This window comes from Salvelinus sp. IW2-2015, linkage group LG1 (genome assembly GCF_002910315.2).
Source record: "Salvelinus sp. IW2-2015 linkage group LG1, ASM291031v2, whole genome shotgun sequence".
Classification (NCBI taxonomy): Eukaryota; Metazoa; Chordata; class Actinopteri; order Salmoniformes; family Salmonidae; genus Salvelinus; species Salvelinus sp. IW2-2015.
The window spans coordinates 23,286,779-23,306,653 of record NC_036838.1 but is presented as its reverse complement, the minus strand read 5'-3'; the positions used below and the strand labels follow the sequence as shown (position 1 = coordinate 23,306,653).

Here is a 19,875-nt window from a genome sequence, read left to right as displayed (position 1 = left end):
CTGTCCAGTTTGAGTGTTTGTTGCAGCTCGTTCCAGTCGCTAGCTGCAGCAAACTGAAAAGAAGAGCGACCCAGGGATGTATGTGCTTTGGGGACCTTTAACAGAATGTGACTGGCAGAACAAGGGTTGTATGTGGAGGATGAGGGCTGCAGGAGATATCTCAGATAGGGGGGGTGAGGCCTAAGAGGGTTTTATAAATAAGCATCAGCCAGTGGGTCTTGTGGCGTGTATACAGAGATGACCAGTTTACAGAGGAGTATAGAATGCAGTGATGTGTCCTATAAGGAGCATTGGTGGCAAATCTGATGGCCGAATGGTAAGGAACATGTCGCCGCTCGAGAGCACCCTTACCTGCCGATCTATAAATGTTTTCTCCCTAATCTAGTATGGGTAGGATGGTCATCTGAATCAGGGTTAGTTTGCTGCTGGGGTGAAAGAGGAGTGATTACGATAGAGGAAACCAAGTCTAGATTTAACTTTAGCCTGCAGCTTTGATATGTGCTGAGAGAAGGACAGTGTACCGTCTAGCCATACTCCCAAGTACTTGTATGAGGTGACTACCTCAGGCTCTAAACCCTCAGAGGTAGTAATCACACCTGTGGGGTGAGGGGCATTCCTTCCAAACCACATGACCTTTGTTTTGGAGGTGTTCAGAACAAGGTTAAAGGTAGAGAAAGCTTGTTGGACACTAAGAAAGCTTTGTTGTAGAGCATTTAACACAAAATCCGGGGAGGGGCCAGCTGAGTATAAGACTATCATCTGCATATAAATGGATGCGAGAGCTTTCTACTGCCTGAGCTATGTTGTTGGTGTAAATTGAGAAGAGCGTGGGGCCTAGGATTGAGCCTTGGGGTACTCCCTTGGCTTGGTGACATGCAGTGGCTGAGACAGCAGATTTTCTGACATTATACACTGCACTCTTTGAGAGAGGTAGTTAGCAAACCACAACATTGCTTAGAATCAGGCCAGTGGTGACATCATTGAGGACCTTTATAACCTGAGCGGAAACCAGATTGCATACCAGAGAGAATACTATAGACATCAAGAAAGCCAGTCAGTTGATTATTGACAAGTGTTTCCAACACTTTTGATGGACAGGGCAAAAATAAAAATAAGCCTATAACAGTTAGGATCAGGTTTATCTCCCCCTTTTTAATTTAAAGGATGAAACGTGGCTACCTTCCAAGCATTGGGAACCTCCCCAGAAAGGAGAGACAGGTTAAACAGTTTGGAGATAGGCTTGGCGATGATAGGGGCAGCAACCTTAAAGAAGAAAGGGTCTAAACCACCTGACCCAGATGTTTTTTTGGGGTCAAGTTTCACGAGCTCCTTTAGCACCTCGGACTCAGTGACTGCCTGCAGGGAGAAACTTTGTTGCGGGGTAGAGGAAAAAGAGGGTTAAGCAACGGGATAGTCTTATTAGAAGGGGTGGGAGATGAGGACATTTTGTACGGGCAAGGAGGCATGGCTGAGTCAAATAGGAATCCTGACCTAATGAAGTGGTGATTTAAAGAGCTCAGCCATGTGCTTTTTGTCAGTAACAACCACATCTTATCTGTAAGGTCCCTCAGTCGAGCAGGGAATTTCAAACACAGATTTAATCACAAAGACCATTGGTAGATGGGTAAAAATGGAGCATGGTGAAGTTTTGACTTACACTTTGGATATTGGTTCAATTCCATTCCATTCACTACAAAAATACAGGCGTCCTTACTAGCTCAGTAGCCGGAGAGGAAGGAAACCGCTCAGGGATTTCACCATGAGTCCAATAGTGAACAGTTAAAACAGTTACGGAGTTGAATGGCTTTGATAGGAGAAAACTGAGGATGGATCAGCAACATTGTAGTTACTCCACAATACTAACCTAAATTACAGAGTGAAAAGAAGGAAGCCTGTACACAGAAATATTCCAAAACATGCATCCAGTTTGCACTAAGGCACTAAAGTGAAACTGCAAAAAAAACAGCCAAAGAAATGAACTTTAAGTCCTGAATACAAAGCGTTATGTTTGATGGAAATCCAACGCAACAGATCACTTTAATATTGTCAAGCATGGTGGTGGCTGCATCGTGTTATGGGTATCCTTGTCATCAGGATGGACTAGGGATAGAATAAAAATAAACGAAATAGAGCTAAGTACAGGCAAAATCCTAGGAGAAAACCTGGCTCAATCTGTCTTCCAACAGGCACTGGGAGACAAATTCACCTTTCAGCAGGACAATAACCTTGTTGCTTACCAAGACGACATTGAATGTTTCTGAGTAGCCTAGTTACAGTTTTGACTTAAATCGTCTTGAAAATCTATGGCAAGACTTAAATGGCTGTCTAGCAATGACCAACAACCCACATTTCTTTATTAAACTTTATTTAATTAGGCAAGTCTTATAAGAACAAATTCTTATTTCCAATGACGGCCTACCCCGTACGACGCTGGGCCAATTGTGCGCCGCCCTATGGGAATCCCAATCACGGCCGGATGTGATTCAGCCTGTATTCGAACCAGGGACTGTAGTGACACCTCTTACACTGAGATGCAGTGCCTTAGACCGTTGCGCCACTCGGGAGCTTGAAGAACTTTTAAATCCAGGTGTTCAAAGCCCTTAGAGACTTACCCAGAACAACTCACAGCTGTAAAAACTGCCAAAGGTTGACCCTAACATATATTAACTCAGGGGTGTGAATAGTTAGGTAAATGAGATATTTCTTTATTTAATTTAATACATTTTCTAAAATTTCTAAAAATATGTTTTCACTTTGTCATTATTGGGTATTGTGTGTAGTTGAGGGAAAAAAATGTCATCCATTTTGAATTCAGGCTGTAACACAACAAAATGTGGAATATGTCAAGGGATATRAATACTATCTGAAGACACTGTAGCTAGCTAACAAGCTAGCTACATTTTGAGTGCACTAGCTAATAACTACCTAACATTTACTCTTCAGATAATTAGGTTATCAGAAAAACACCTGAATGGTAGCTAGCTAGATAGTGACATAATGACAAATATTTAAGATATTAAAGCTAGAAGTATAATTTTTCCTAGGTATGCTGGTGCTCTTAAATAAAAATTCCAGGTTGCACAACAAAATATTTAGGTGCATTTGCAAGTAAAATGGTGGCACTGTAGAGCCTTGTATTGGTCCAGGGAGTAGGTTAGCTAGCCTCTAGCATCACCGGTAAAACTCCAGTATTGGCGCTGCACTGTATTCATTCTTGATCATTCAATTATGTTGCAGAAGAGGAGAATGGATGGTCCTTCGCCATGTCGTAGCTACCGTTAGCTGTACTGCGCTTCGTAGCGATTAGCAAAGTTACTCTGACCCTGSCTTTTTAGTTTGTTTACAAAAATTGTGGAGTATGGGCTGTGGAGACATGCACGCCTGATTTAATCAATATTTATAAGGAGCCATACCTCTGTGTTCGGAGGGTGGAACTATACAAGCATTTTCGCATTAAGACAGGAATTAGGTCGTAATAGTGGCAGAAACTTCCTCTGGAGGGGTCCTTTTAAAGCTATTAAATACCGGCTATCAAGTCACAACAAGGCCGACTTCAAATGCCGACAACGAAATTCAAATAACCAGTGCATTAATATAAGGATCAGACMCTTTTTTAACATTTTCGCCAAAAATGACATACCCAAATCTAACTGCCTGTAGCTCAGGACCTGGAGCAAGGGTATGCATATCATTGATACCATTTGAAAGGAAACAGTTTGAAGTTTGTGGAAATCTGAAATTAATGTAGGAGAATATAACACATTAGATCTGGTAGAAGATACAAAGATATAAACAAAAAATGCATGTGTTTAAAAATAATGTGTTCCATCATCTTTGAAATGGAAGAGAAAAGCCATACAATGACATAGGAGTTTAGGTGCAATTTTGACTTTGCCACCAGATGGCAGCAGTGTGTGTGTAAAGTTTCAGACTGATCCAGTGAAGCATTTCATTACTGCACAACATTTTGAATCAAGTCTTCCCAAATGTGCCGACTTGGTAAATTTATACATTTTCAAGTACATAACTATAGAGAACATACAAAAATTATATGGTAATAAAAAAAAAATGTTTACACACTCCCAGGAAGGTCATACATGATGGAAGATTAGCTTCCCTACAGAAAAGACACTAACCTTCACACATCTAGATGGCCAGGCGGGGTGGGTGTTGGGCTAGAAACAACAGGTGTTCAAACTGTAGAACCCAGTTCAGTTCCTACATTTGAATATAAAAATGTATTTTATCAAAGAAAACTATGCTACATTTTATCTCTGGAACCCTCAGGATGACAAATCATTGCAAGATTGCTTAATGTAAGTACATTATTTACCTTCAGAGGTGAATGTATCAAACCAGTTGCCGTGATAAAAGTTTTTTGTTTTTCTCCTCAAACAATAGCATGGTCTTTTTTCACTGTAATAGCTACTGAAAGTTGGACAGTGCATTTAGATGAATTAGAATGTAACCTTTCTGCACATATAAGACATGCGTATGTCCTGGGAAGTTTGCTGTTACTTACAAAGTCATTCTACTCACATTAGCGCACGTTAACAACAACCGTCCCGGTATAGGGACACCGATCCCGTAGAGGCTTTAACTGACCGTGGCGCAAATTCAAACTGTCAGATAAATCCTAAATATAATAATGCATTGAAATAGACGGCATATAATCAAAGGGATTACTTATCATCAAGGATGCATGTAAGTCAAACAAAATTGCTAAAATGACGAAGTACTAAAGGAACATCTACACCATTACTCATCTGATAGCCTTTAGTGAAGCTCTGTGCTGATTGGACAGCATAAAAAAGTAATATGACAAGTAATATCTAATATTACTTTCCATGCAAAGTAATATTGTAAGGTGATTATTTTGTTAAATGTAACAAGTAATAGATTTACTTTTTCAAGTAATGAATCCCAACACTAATGCTGATGACTCTCAACCAGTCATGATGCTCACAACTAGTCATGCTCACTGGAGTCCTGCACTTGTTCTGGTCAAAGTCCACCCTTCTCCTCACAGTTTTGTACTCATGTGACTTCTGTCCTGGAACTAATCTATGCGTATGTATGTTTCTCCCCTCCTGTCCCCAGGCGTTCGGCAGGCATACTCCACCCTTAGGAAGGTGTTCCACTTCAGTCCTAGTATTAATCAATGTATTTTTCTCTCCTCCTGTCCCCAGGCGTTTGGTCAGGCCTACTCCACCCATAGGAAGGTGGCTGCAGATGGGGAGAGCAGGGAGGAGTCACTGATGTTGGAGTCAGCCAGTAAGGAGGCCCAATATCACCAGATGGTCCTGGAGCTGCAGAATGACCTGCGGTTGGCCAGAACCGACCTCACTAGCACCCAATCAGAGAACGAGCGCCTGGCTGCCGTCGCCCTGGAGATGAGAGAGGTGAGCTGGAAGGTGGAGGACCTGCCAAAAACACAACCATGGTCAATATGGAGAGGTCAAACCTCAATGTGGAAATACTCTTGTATCTCACTAATCTGACGAAGAGAACCATATCTTTTTAGTAGGCACTCTCACTCAATGGCCTAGTCTGGTAACTGGATCTTGGTCCTCCCTAATTACATTGGACAAGCTGCCAAGATCAACACTATTCCACTGGCATACAGCCATATAAGCTGGGTGTTGGGTGTTCCTCAATATGCATACTACCATGCTGCACACTCTCATGCTCTGAGTACATTCTCAAAGGATGTTCTCTGGAGTATATTCTTGTGTGGAGAACGCATAACACATTTGAGAAGCACCACTGTTTTATCTCACGCTGCAMCTCCCCATTCACTGAACGTTCTTCCAGCCAGGACAATGGCAATAGAGACAAAACAAGATGTACTTCAGAATGATCAGCTAGATATACAGTACCAGTCAAAAGTTTAGACACACCTAACCATTCCAGGGTTTTTCTTTATTTTACTATTTTCTACATTGTAGAATAATAGTGAAGACATCAAAACTATGAAATAACACATATGGAATCATGTAGTATCCAAAAAAGTGTTAAACAAATCTAAATATATTTGAGATTCTTCAAAGTAGCCACCCTTTGCCTTGATGACAGCTTTGCACACTCAACCAGCTTCATGAAAAAGTCACCTGGAATGCATTTCAATTAACAGGTGTGCCTTAAGTTAATTTGTGGAATTTATTTCCTTCTTAATGCATTTGAGCCAATCAGTTGCTGTCTCTTATACACATCTAGATGTGTATAAGAGGCAGGAACCGACCTCACTAGCACCCAATCAGAGAACGAGCGCCTGGCTGCCGTCGCCCTGGAGATGAGAGAGGTGAGCTGGAAGGTGGAGGACCTGCCAAAAACACAACCATGGTCAATATGGAGAGGTCAAACCTCAATGTGGAAATACTCTTGTATCTCACTAATCTGACGAAGAGAACCATATCTTTTTAGTAGGCACTCTCACTCAATGGCCTAGTCTGGTAACTGGATCTTGGTCCTCCCTAATTACATTGGACAAGCTGCCAAGATCAACACTATTCCTGTCTCTTATACACATCTAGATGTGTATAAGAGACAGATATAGAACCGCGCTGACACCTGCCTTGGGGACGACCCGGAGAGCGAGATAAATAAATATCTCAGATAAATCCTAAATATAATAATGCATTGAAATAGACGGCATATAATCAAAGGGATTACTTATCATCAAGGATGCATGTAAGTCAAACAAAATTGCTAAAATGACGAAGTACTAAAGGAACATCTACACCATTACTCATCTGATAGCCTTTAGTGAAGCTCTGTGCTGATTGGACAGCATAAAAAAGTAATATCTAATATTACTTTCCATGCAAAGTAATATTGTAAGGTGATTATTTTGTTAAATGTAACAAGTAATAGATTTACTTTTTCAAGTAATGAATCCCAACACTAATGCTGATGACTCTCAACCAGTCATGATGCTCACAACTAGTCATGCTCACTGGAGTCCTGCACTTGTTCTGGTCAAAGTCCACCCTTCTCCTCACAGTTTTGTACTCATGTGACTTCTGTCCTGGAACTAATCTATGCGTATGTATGTTTCTCCCCTCCTGTCCCCAGGCGTTCGGCAGGCATACTCCACCCTTAGGAAGGTGTTCCACTTCAGTCCTAGTATTAATCAATGTATTTTTCTCTCCTCCTGTCCCCAGGCGTTTGGTCAGGCCTACTCCACCCATAGGAAGGTGGCTGCAGATGGGGAGAGCAGGGAGGAGTCACTGATGTTGGAGTCAGCCAGTAAGGAGGCCCAATATCACCAGATGGTCCTGGAGCTGCAGAATGACCTGCGGTTGGCCAGAACCGACCTCACTAGCACCCAATCAGAGAACGAGCGCCTGGCTGCCGTCGCCCTGGAGATGAGAGAGGTGAGCTGGAAGGTGGAGGACCTGCCAAAAACACAACCATGGTCAATATGGAGAGGTCAAACCTCAATGTGGAAATACTCTTGTATCTCACTAATCTGACGAAGAGAACCATATCTTTTTAGTAGGCACTCTCACTCAATGGCCTAGTCTGGTAACTGGATCTTGGTCCTCCCTAATTACATTGGACAAGCTGCCAAGATCAACACTATTCCACTGGCATACAGCCATATAAGCTGGGTGTTGGGTGTTCCTCAATATGCATACTACCATGCTGCACACTCTCATGCTCTGAGTACATTCTCAAAGGATGTTCTCTGGAGTATATTCTTGTGTGGAGAACGCATAACACATTTGAGAAGCACCACTGTTTTATCTCACGCTGCAMCTCCCCATTCACTGAACGTTCTTCCAGCCAGGACAATGGCAATAGAGACAAAACAAGATGTACTTCAGAATKATCAGCTAGATATACAGTACCAGTCAAAAGTTTAGACACACCTAACCATTCCAGGGTTTTTCTTTATTTTACTATTTTCTACATTGTAGAATAATAGTGAAGACATCAAAACTATGAAATAACACATATGGAATCATGTAGTATCCAAAAAAGTGTTAAACAAATCAAAATACATTTTATATTTGAGATTCTTCAAAGTAGCCACCCTTTGCCTTGATGACAGCTTTGCACACTCAACCAGCTTCGTGACAAAGTCACCTGGAATGCATTTCAATTAACAGGTGTGCCTTAAGTTCATTTGTGGAATTTCTTTCCTTCTTAATGCATTTGAGCCAATCAGTTGTGTTGTGACAGGGTAGGGGTGGTAAATAGAAGATAGCCCTATTTGATAAAAGACCAAGTCCATATTATAGCAAGAACAGCTCAAATAAGCAAAGAGAAACGACAGTCCATCATTACTTTAAGAAAATAAGGTCAGTCAATTTGGAACATTTCAAGAACTTTGAACGTTTCTTCAAGTGCAGCCGCAAAAACCATCAAGCGCTATGATGAAACTGGCTCTCATGAGGACTGCCACAGAAAAGAAAGACCCAGAGATACTTCTGCTGCAGAGGATAAGTTCATTAGAGTTATCAGCCTCAGAAATTGCAGCCTAAATAAATGCTTCACAGAGTTCAAGTAACAGACACATCTCAACATCAACTGTTCAGAGGAGACTTTGTGAATCAGGACTTCATGGTCGAATTGCTGCAAAGAAACCACTACCAAAGGACACCAATAATAAGAAGAGACTTGCTTGTGCCAAGAAACACGAGTAATGGACATTAGACCGGTGGGAGTCCAATTTTCAGATTTTTGGTTCCAAAAGCTGTGTCTTTGTGAGACGCAGAGTAGGTGAACGGATTATCTCCGCATGCATGTGTGGTTCCCACCGTGACGCATGGAGGAGGWGGTGTGGGGGTGCTTTGCTGGTGACACTGTTGGTGATTTCTTTAGAATTCAAGGCACACCTAACCAGCACACTTAATAATCTAGCTAGCCAGCTAGTTTAACAGGCAAAAACTACCTAAAACTAATGTTATGTCAGGTAGATGACTAGCTGTCAATTCTTGATGGATAGTTAGCCAGCTAACCAATTAGCCCTATTGACTTACCATGGGCTTGCGATCTACTCACACTAACACTATGTATTTGTTAACTAATATACTAAATATTTTGGTCACAGAACATATGAGATGTTATTGGTCAACATTTTATACCGAAGTCAGAGTTCATTTTATCTCCCTTTAGCTAAAATACTGTCCGGCATTGATTTCAATACATTTTGTGTAATTTTTTTCATGGTTGCATCATTTTTTTGTGCATACTTTCCGTTGAAGCTCGCATTGATGCATGCTTCAAAATATGTACAAACGGAGTACGCATCCAAGAAGTGCCCTCCGTGCTCCGTTTCGCACACTTTGMTACTTTGGAGTATGCGTATTGAGAAACACCCGCTGCGTTGACTTTASAGTACAACCACGGAATGCATTTTTATCAAACCCACATGTCCTTGTGTTGCGCTCTCTGACATTACTTTTTCCTCTTTCGCCTCTTCTCTCACCAATTTCTCTCCCCCGTGTCTGTAGAGCTCTGAGCAGGTAGAGTTGCAGCGCACCCAAMTGCGTGATGACATCAGAGAGTATAAAGTGCGGGAGGCACGTCTGCTGCAGGACTACAGTGAGCTGGAAGATGAGAACATCTCCCTGCAGAAACAGGTGTCCCTGCTACGACAGAGCCAGGTGAGAGGAAGCGGAAGGGACCAAGGGGAGGGGAAGTATGAGGGAGGATTCATTTAGCAGACGCTCTTATCCAGAGCGACTTACAGGAGTGATTAGGGTTAAGTGCCTTGCTCAAGGGCACATCTACAGATTTTTCAACTAGTCGGCTCGAGGATTCRWTCAAGCGACCTTTCGATTACTGGCCCAACGCTCTTAACCACTAGACTACCTGCCGCCTCCCCTGCCCTAGGATAGTCCGCTGGGGTAGGGGACGAAGTGGGCGCTGTTGTGTATGGAGATTAGGGGAGGATGAGGGCTTATTGTGGGTAATGGGTAGCGGAGCGGTAAAGGTTGTAGAGTTATAGAGACTGGCCAATACACTTCAGATGTTTGGGTGAAAAAGTGACAAGGCTCGATAGTCGAAAGCCAGTGCCAATGAATGAGGATATTGATACAAGGACCAACTGGAGGGGATGAGAGAAAAATATGCTTTTGTGATGAGTGTAAGGGGGATTCTCCCTATTTAGTTAGTGATTCCTCTGATGTGCTGTGGCTTCTCTGTGACCTCTAGGTGGAGTTTGAGGGTCTGAAGCATGAGATCTGTCGCCTGGAGGAAGACTCCCTGTGCCTCCACAGCCAGCAGGAGGAGGCCATGCGCCTGAGGGAGATCGCCGAGCGCCAGCTGACCGAGGCTCTGGAGACCATTAAGACTGAGCGCGAGCAGAAGGCCGCCCTGCGTAAAGAACTGTCCCACCACATGACCATTGGGGACAACCTGTTACCATACTATCACAGTTCCCTCAACGTCTCCCTGGACGGACTCAAGTTCAGCGAGGATCCCACTGCTGCCACCAACGAGCCGAACCACGATGACTCGTTCCGCGGCTACGAGAACGGCCTGGCCAAGATGGCCGCCGACGGCAACGAAGATAACAAAGCCAAACTTCGGCCCGCCCCCAGCCTAGTGGATGACCTGCTGAGTGAACTCAACATCTCAGAGATCCAGAAACTCAAGCAGCAGCTCATGCAGGTAAGATGACCACATAGTAGCTTCAGCAGGAAGGACTGTAAAAATGCTTAGCCTGTTTGCTTTATTCACAGTCAACTGTCAAGGTGTCAGCGTCCCTGGTGAAGCAATAAAGTAATAATTAGCATTATTGAGCTGTGTTTGTAAGTGTTGCCTGGAAAATAGATGGGCTTACATGCAGCTGTGAACAGTTCTCTGACTTATGGCCGGAAAGTTCATTAAGCATTGTGGAACACAGTGTTCATCCATTTAGGGCCATTGATTACCTATACTGGCCTTAGTGGCCTAGTCAAAGACTAATCAATTGAGCCCTATGTGGGACTTCATGGGCTACATGGACTGACTAGGCTACTTCTCTTATACATGCACTGTTGACTTGCTGGTGAATAAATACTGTGTGAAGTTATTGAGTGAGTATCTCACACTACAGTGTCTCACACCACATATGGCGTTTTGGATTACACTTCATTTTAGAGCCAGATATTTACCTGGTATTTACATAGAGATTAGAAGAAGAAAAAAAAACACAAATGTAACTATATAATTGTTACTTAATTTATCAATCAAAAGTAATAAACACCAAGCTAAAATAGGACTGTAACATAAAGTGTTGCAGACATTTCTCAGTGCTGTTGTGTGACCGTGTCCCGTGTCTGTCTTCTCCAGGTGGAGCGAGAGAAGGCGGCGCTCCTCTCCTCTCTGCAGGAGTCCCAGAAGCAGCTGGAGGTGGCCCACGGGACTCTGTCAGAGCAGCAGGAGACGGTGGGACGCCTCACTGAGAACCTCAGTGCCATGAGGAAACTCCAGGCCAGCAAGGAGCGCCACTCGGCCCTGGACAGCGAGAAAGAGCGAGACAGCCGCGATGACGGTGACGGGGACTACTACGAGTTGGACATCAACGGGCCTGAGATCCTGCAGTGTAAGTACACCATCGCCGTATCMGAAGCCGGGGAGCTCAGACAGGAGCTGAAGACACTTAAAGCCGAGTACCAGTCGTGCCGCAGCCAGTACGAAGAAGAGCGAGTCCGCCTGGAGAGCGACGTGGCAGGGCTGAGCGAAAAGCTGGCCTCCCTGGAGAAGAGCAGCCGGGAGGAGCACGAGGAGGTGACGAGACTGGAGAAGGATCTGCGGCGAGTGAGTGAAGCGGTTGGCGAGTCGCAGGGAAGCCTGAACGTGGCGCAGGACGAACTGGTGACGTTCAGCGAGGAGCTGGCCAACCTCTATAACCACGTGTGCATGTGCAACAACGAGACGCCCAGCCGGGTCATGCTYGACTACTATAAGGAAGGCAAGGCCAGTATAGGGGGCAGGGGCAGCCGAGAGGGGAAGACACAACATCTGTCCCATGTTCTGCTCTCCAATGGGCTGGTTCCTGAAACTGAATCCAATAAATCTGAAGCCAGTGACCCAGCCACCCCAGAGTCCCGTTCAGAGCCCATGAACATCTATAACCTAGTTGCCATCATCAGGGACCAGATCCGTCACCTGCAGCAGGCGGTGGACCGCACCACAGAGCTGAGCCGCCAGAGGATGGCCTCCATGGAGCTGGGTACTGTGACCGATAAGGACAAGGAGGCCTGCATGGGGGAAATCCTCAAACTCAAGTCTCTGCTCAGCACCAAGAGAGAGCAGATCGCCACCCTGAGGGCCGTGCTCAAGGCCAACAAACAGGTGTGTGTGATTTTTCTGCCAAAACATGAGCAGTTGGTACTGTTTAAAAGTGGAGGTGATACGGTATGAAATGAACAGTAGTTGAGAGTATTTACTTTTTGTGTAGAAGTTCAGAGTTAATATTAGCATAAGGTCTTACTAATCCTGTGACTGTGACCTTCATTCTATTAAAATCGACAATAACGTATTCTACTCTACTTTGCAGACGGCTGAGGTGGCGCTGGCCAACCTGAAGAGTAAATACGACAACGAGAAGACCATGGTGACCGAGACCATGTTGAAGCTCCGCAATGAGCTCAAGGGCCTGAAAGAGGATGCTGCCACCTTCACCTCATTACGGGCCATGTTTGCTACAAGGTAAGGCTTAGTAGAAACACGCTAAGAGCTTATCGGTACACTTAAGTTATCAGAAGTCTGCTTTTAAATGTAATGTGAAAATGTAGTTTCCCGCCTAAATACACATACCCAAAAGTAATTTATCACGAGTACAAAAATGAAAATATGAAAAATCATTTGATTCTTTTTTTTTTTTTCTATTCAACAAATGTGGGGGAAATGGGGCTTGAAATGATTGAAATACTTTCCATGTAGTAACAATGAAATTATAAAGACTTACGATAATATTTCACCTTTCTCATAACTGTAAAATAAATATGATATACTTAGTAATATTATAATAAATATACTTAGTGACAGTACAAAATTGGCACGATTTCATATAACTGACAACAAAGCATTTTCTGCCCAGCTTCCTCTGAGAGACTCCGAGACGTCATTCAAATGCCTGCTGACTCGTTACAACTTCAGCTTTATGAAAAAGTMATTTYGTCCCTCTGTRACCAAGAGGAAGTGGTCTTGTTTCAATTCTACAAAAGTATTTCGTATTTTTTTCATGCTGAGAGCTCTAAATCCACCGGAGAACATTACAGTGAGATGAGACTCATTTCCTGCAATCGCTAGGTTTTCTCGTTTCATATGCCATATTGCATGCAGGGTTCCCCATTTTATTTGTCCTCCCCACAATTTTTCTGAGAGCCCCCCCCAAAAAAATAAATGTGCACCATTTTTTTTACATAAATGACTAAAAAGACCAGAAAATCAGCTCCATGTGATTTTAATTTTAGAAATCTGTTCAAAAGTATTACCACGGATAATATATAGATGCAGTGCATTCAGAAACTATTCAGACCCCTTCCCCTTTTCCACATTTTGTTACGTTACAGCCTTTTCCATTCTTTTTTCCTCATCAACTTACACACCATACCAAAATGACAAAATCAAAACAGGCTTTTTTGAAATGTTTGCACATTTTATAAAAAAATATATTTAAAAAAATCCCTTATTTACATAAGTATTCAGACCCTTTGCTATGAGACTCAAAATTGAGCTCAGGTGCATCCTGTTTCCATTKATCATCCTTGAGATGTTTCTAAAATTGATTGGAGTCCACCTGTGGTAAATTCAATTGATTTTAGACATGATTTGTCTATATAAGGTCCCACAGTTGACAGTGCATGTCAGAGCAAAAACCAAGCCATGAGGTCGAAGGAATTGTACGTAGAGCTCCGAGACGACAGGATTGTGTCGAGGCACAGATCTGGAAAGAGTACCAAAACATTTCTGCGGCATTGAAGGTCCTAAAGACTCTCAGACATGAGAAACAAGATTCTCTGGTCTGATAAAACCAAGATTGAACTCTTTGGCCTGAATGTAAGCATCACATCTGGAGGAAACCTGGCACCATCCCTACAGTGAAGCACGATGGTGGCAGCATCATGCTGTGGGGATGTTTTTCAGTGGCATGGACTGGGAGACTAGTCGGGTTTGAGGGAAAGATGAACGGAGCAAAGTACAGTGAGATCCTTGATGAAAACCTGCTCCAGAGCGCTCAGGACCTCAGACTGGCGTGAAGGTTCACCTTCCAACAGGACAACGACCCTAAGCACACAGTCAAGACAAYGCAGGAGTGGCCTTGGGACAAGTCTCTGAATGTCCTTGAGTGGCCCAGCCWGAGCCCGRACTTGAACCCGATTGAACAKCTCTGGAGAGACCTGAAAATAGCTGTGCAGTGACGCTCCCCATCCAACCTGACAGAGCTTAAGAGGATATACAGAGAGGAATGGGAGAAACTCCTCAAATACAGGTGTRCYAAGCTTGTAGCGTCATACCCAATAAGACTTGAGGCTGTAATAGCTGCCAAAGGTGCTTCAAGAAAGTACTGAGTAAAGGGTCTGAATACTTATGTAAATGTGATATTTCAGTTTTTTATTTTTAATACATTTCCGGAAAAGCATCAGATAGATGGTCTACATATTCTGAGACTGAGGGGCGYTTTTACGCTCGCTCGGATGCTTTCCCTGAGATTGATGCGTCTTTCTGTCGGCGCACGTCTCGGTCAAATAAATGATCGATACTTTATTTGATTTGGACTTGCAAGGAGGTACATTAGGGTGGGTCAGGCTCCCTAAAGCACGCCCATAACGCCGGCCCTGAATGAGCTTCTAGGTTGTTGMGGAGCTGTGTTTCTGCCAGAGGCTGCATGCAAAGATGGTGGATAAATGAAGATGGTTCACTTAAGCCGTTTACCAATGATAAAAATGGTCAGTTCCGGTCTACTTAACTGGTGGTGTCTCCCATAGACACCAATGCAATAGCAGGTGGGTCTGGTCTACTTACTTCATTGATTTTCATCGAACCAGGAAAAAAAAGAAGAAAAAAAAGCGAGTGGGGTGTCTCACTTCCTCTTCCGTGTCTGCTGCATGTGTKTGTGGGAGAGACGGGGCATTGTGGGAGCTGTCTGATGTAATACTGAAGTTTCAGAGGCTGCTGGCAGGCTCCTCCTGACAGCATCTGGAAAATRTGGCTCTGTGAGTCTGAACGGAGGAAACATGCACCGACTGGCAGCAGGAAAAGAGCTACGCCATCTGGTGGAGAAAATTATAAGTTCCTTATTTGGTTTTCATTTGACTAATATTTTCCCCTCTCACTATTCCTGTCTCTCTTTTGCTCTCGCCCTCTCTCTTTAATCCCTCTATCTCTCTTTTTCTCTGTCTCCCTCCCCCTCCTCTCTCACCCTCTCAGGTGTGACGAGTATGTGACCCAGCTGGATGACATGCAGAGGCAGCTGGCTGCAGCGGAGGATGAGAAGAAGACCCTGAACTCCCTGCTCCGCATGGCCATCCAGCAGAAGCTGGCCCTGACYCAGCGACTGGAGGACCTAGAGTTTGACCACGAACAGGCGCGCCGCGGCGGGGGAGTGGCGGCGGGCGGGCGGGGGAAAACCTCCTCATTGGCGCGGGGCAAAAGGGCATCGGCCAATCATTATGTAAGTCAGAGACGCTCCTGCAGGGTCCTCCCCGAGCCCAGCGGCATCCTGGGAGGCCCCGTGGTCCTCTGCAGCGAGATTTACTTTGACCTTTGAACTCTAACCTCCATCATAACCTCTAACCTCCATCATAACCTCTAACCTCTCATCACGCTTTGCACTGCTGATTTTCACCGGCATGGTTCTGTCAAGGCTGTTGCTGTGACTAGGACAGTGGTGGCTAACGGTGTGCTTGTATTTACTACTATGTGACGGCTATGTGTTCATATCCAGCATGGCATGATGCTAGCTTGGCTCAGGCATACCCTTTCTGCTAGTAATGCTCACGGAGTGGCAGAATGTTGGCAAGGTTGTAGAATTTACTGCTATCAGCTCTCCCTCTACAGTTCAGAGTCAGAAGCAGTCGTGTGTACATAACATAATCTGTTATGTCTATGTTTTCATGTTTATGACAGTGTAGCTCTTATGACGAAGGCTTCAAGTAAAGTGTAACTGAGTAAGCTAATAACTTTCATTCAGACAGACAGCAGTGCAGGCTGCAGAAAGACCTCTGCTGCTTCTGTCTGGTCCATACCATTCGGGACCATTAAAACAGTGCAATGAAATGTACCGTAGCTGCTAAATAAAAGAGCACTGTGGCTAAGCACTTGTGATATCACTTTTGCTGTGATGTCACAAAGTGATAACTGTGGTGTGGCACATTGGGTTTACAGATTAAGTTCCCTGGCACTTGATGTAATGGAATTGTAGGGCAATGCTCATTACAAAGGCAATAGTAGAGCACTTCTAAATGAGGGTTAGTTACAAACCCTAATTAAGGAATATGCATTTTTAAAATGTATATGGGTCTAGTTTTGTGGGAATTAGCCTGGTGGTTTTGAAATGTTTAGTGAGGATTTTCAGAGTAAGGTGAAGACAGAGTAAATCTGTTCCGTACACTCCAACTCTCTTATAACCCTTATCCAGTCATCCATGTCTGCCCCATCCTCCTCATCTTCTCCTACCTGTCACCAGAAACCTGTATGCTGGTGTAACTTACATTGACCTCATAACTCATGATCATCCCTAACCTGCACGTTGAGTACCATACTTGTGAGTCTTCTGCTTCCTGCAGCCAGTTGCATCATGGTCCACTGTGCACGACTAACCCTTGCCATGCTAACCCCACTGACTCCCCACCTTACCAATGCTACTAACACAGTAATGATTTTATCAATTAGATTGTATCAAATGAAGACTGACCAAATGATAATCACAACTTTCAGATTTTAATGTCATCTTATTTCTCTCCATTTTACAGTAATTGAATCAAGCCAGTGGCCCCTTCAAAGGTTGACAGTCACCTTGCCGATGATTAATTCAGTACCCCCCCCCCCCCGTGCCTGAGACCCATGTCAGAGACACACTGCTGTAATGCGAGGACTTTGATATCTGAGTGCAAACACACACCAGAGTATGTGAGCGAGTTGAGCGGTCAGAGATCCCACTCATTGCTCACGGAGCAGTCTTCTGCCACTCCAAATTCGCTCCACTCGTTTTCTGTTTAAAAATATGATTTAACAAACACCCCATCTACTTTTGTGACTATGTACTCATATCAAGATCTCTTTGCATTAGTGGTGGGGTAGGCTAAATAAATACAACAGAATACGCATAATTAAAAGAACATAATGAAGGAAATGAAAAATGCTGGCCAGAGCATGCCCAGAGATCGTGGCTGAGCGGTACCGGAGCGAAAATGAAGCGGATAGAAGGCCGCCACTCCAACGTTTTAGAAATTTGCTCCATGCACAAGCCAAATGAAGCACGCTCCACTTCAGCTCCACTCTGCTCACGTCCTCTGACACCACACACACACACACACACACACACACACACACACACACACACACACACACACACACACACACCACACACACACACACACACATTCTCCAGGCCCCTACAGACACACATGAAACCCCAGGGTGTTTTGTCCCTCTGTGCGGCTACAGTAAACAAGAAAGTCTCCTCGGTATGATGACCAATAGAGGTCTATTTCTATGGGTATGACCCGCATTTGTGATCCAGTCACTCACTCCACATTGTCCACCTCTATACTATTATAACTCTTTGTGTCTTTCCCCCGACTATAGCCGACTCCAACTCAACGCCACGATTTACGATGGAGTTGAGTGGCGACTAGTGTTGKCGAACTGGAGCGCCAACGTCACATAAAAACCCACTGTCGCGTGTAATTACGGGCTATGTTTTGGGTGCTGTAATCATTTTATGTGATAGTCGCCGCTCAACTCCATCGKAAATCATGGAGTTGAGTTTAATCGGCTACCCGGATGACTGCGCCCTTTTAATGTATTTATTTATCTTTTATTGCTTGTTGTAACTCAGTGAACGTGTGAGGTGTTCATAAGCTTTTTGTTGCATTTAATAATTGTTGATAATTGGAGCATTCATAATAGAATTTCCATGGAGAGCAAACCTGTGTTGATTTATATTTATTTGTAGAGAAAGATCAGAGGCAGGAAAGTCATAGGAACTAAAGTGACTTGCTACAGTTCTCCCTGGGGTCAATATTCAGTGGGACTCCCAGGCTAATGTAAGTTCTGCAAGAACATGGATGGAAATCTTGATTGGAATGAGTCCTTTCTCTCTCTTGTTTTAAATCTTGTCTCATGTATTTAGATGTTTTATTTAACCTTTATTTATCMAGGCGAGTCAATTAAGAACAAATGATTCTTTACAATGACCGCCTGGCAAATTTTTATAATGTGCTTCAAAAAAGTTAACCAGGATGTTCAAGAAGGCTTTTTTTCCGCCTTATTCTTCTACCTTCTGGTCTTAGTTTTGACTAGTAGTGCCTTTCTGTCCACAAAAGAGAAGCTAGATTTYGTTTTTTATGTTTTCAATGTCTTTGAGAAGGAATTTGGGTGAGAGGTTTTGACCCCAGTCATTACAGATTGAGGAAAATAACAGGAACTGTGGTGAATTCTTTGAAGTGATTCTGTGATCCTCCAAACGTGCAGAATTGCAAATTTAGGGTGCTATTATTATAAAGAAAAAACGTATTTTAAACGTTTCGATACTATAACTGTTAACTTTGKCTGCCGAGTTAGTGGTTCGAGGCATTTACAACAGTGGCTGATTGAGAGATTACTAATGCACATTCTTATTTATACTCTAGCGTGTATGGCAAAGGTCAGGCAATGTCAATATAGAATTGACAAGTATGGAGRATCATTTCTTTGTCTGTTTTAATGCAATTTTATTAGCCCTTTGTATGTCCTCTAATAGAGTTGTTGTGACTTCAGCAAACAGAAGAAGTAAAGTCATCACCTTCTGCAGTGCCATTTAATTCACAGCTTTGTTGATGCAATAAAAGTTACATTTATGTTTTTGTTTTTTTCACAAGTGCAATTTAAACGCAGTATCAATATGGAAATAAGGTATAAAAATGCCGTCTGTTTGCTGATGCTATTGTTATGTTTTACTACTTACTCACAATCTTGATCCAATTTGAGTTTATCTTTGTACTAAATAACTTGTTTGTATTTATTTTAAACAATGTCATGTATGTTGGTATTGTCAATAATGTGGATTATGATTAGTGGCATATTGATACCATATTGATGTCATTTTCCATGTTATCTTCAAGGGACTTTGGGTGGAGCTGGTGGTCGTGTTCCACTGCTTGGTTCGTTGCATGCCATGTCATCGACTGACAGATTGCTATAACATAATGATGTGGTTAGCTGMTAGGTAAAATACCTATCCAGGCGTTGTAAGATCTGGCAACGTCTAAGCAGTGGAACGCTCAATAGAAGCCAGTAGCCTACTTACCTATGTGATGATGATGATGTTGCACTGGCAAGGTGCATGCTTAATAGTATAAACTTAACTTCAGACTTAATGTGGTGGTGTTGGGGTTATTAAAACATATATATTGATCCTATCTAAGCCTATTTCTGCTTTGGTCATTCTACGTCTCCCTCTAAAATAGTCTGTGTATCAATTTAGGAAGTTTTCCAACATGCATTCGTAAAAAAATAAATTGTTGCCATAATAGCATAGGCCTAAAATGAGTCAAATTGGGAAATTGAGGCCTACTGTAAATCAAACATGGGGCGGCAGGGTAGCCTMGTGGTTAGAGTGTTGGACTAGTAACCGGTTGCAAGTTCAAATCCCCAAGCTGACAAGGTACAAATCTGTCGTTCTGCCCCTGAACAGGCAGTTAACCCACTGTTCCTAGGCCGTCATTGAAA

At 43.3% G+C, this 19,875-nt stretch overlaps 1 protein-coding gene across 1 annotated transcript in view; it reads left to right on the top strand.

Moving 5' to 3' along the window:
* Nucleotides 1-17,368, top strand: part of LOC111962954 (protein bicaudal D homolog 2-like) — a 62,494-nt gene extending 45,126 nt beyond the window's left edge. The window contains exons 2-7 of the mRNA XM_070443256.1: nucleotides 5,190-5,402; nucleotides 9,462-9,614; nucleotides 10,165-10,623; nucleotides 11,287-12,291; nucleotides 12,497-12,648; nucleotides 15,373-17,368. Of these exons, the coding sequence (XP_070299357.1) occupies nucleotides 5,190-5,402; nucleotides 9,462-9,614; nucleotides 10,165-10,623; nucleotides 11,287-12,291; nucleotides 12,497-12,648; nucleotides 15,373-15,712 (2,322 nt within the window). The 3' untranslated portion in view covers nucleotides 15,713-17,368. The remainder of the gene's footprint in view (nucleotides 1-5,189; nucleotides 5,403-9,461; nucleotides 9,615-10,164; nucleotides 10,624-11,286; nucleotides 12,292-12,496; nucleotides 12,649-15,372) is intronic.
* Nucleotides 17,369-19,875: the final 2,507 nt, after the last annotated feature.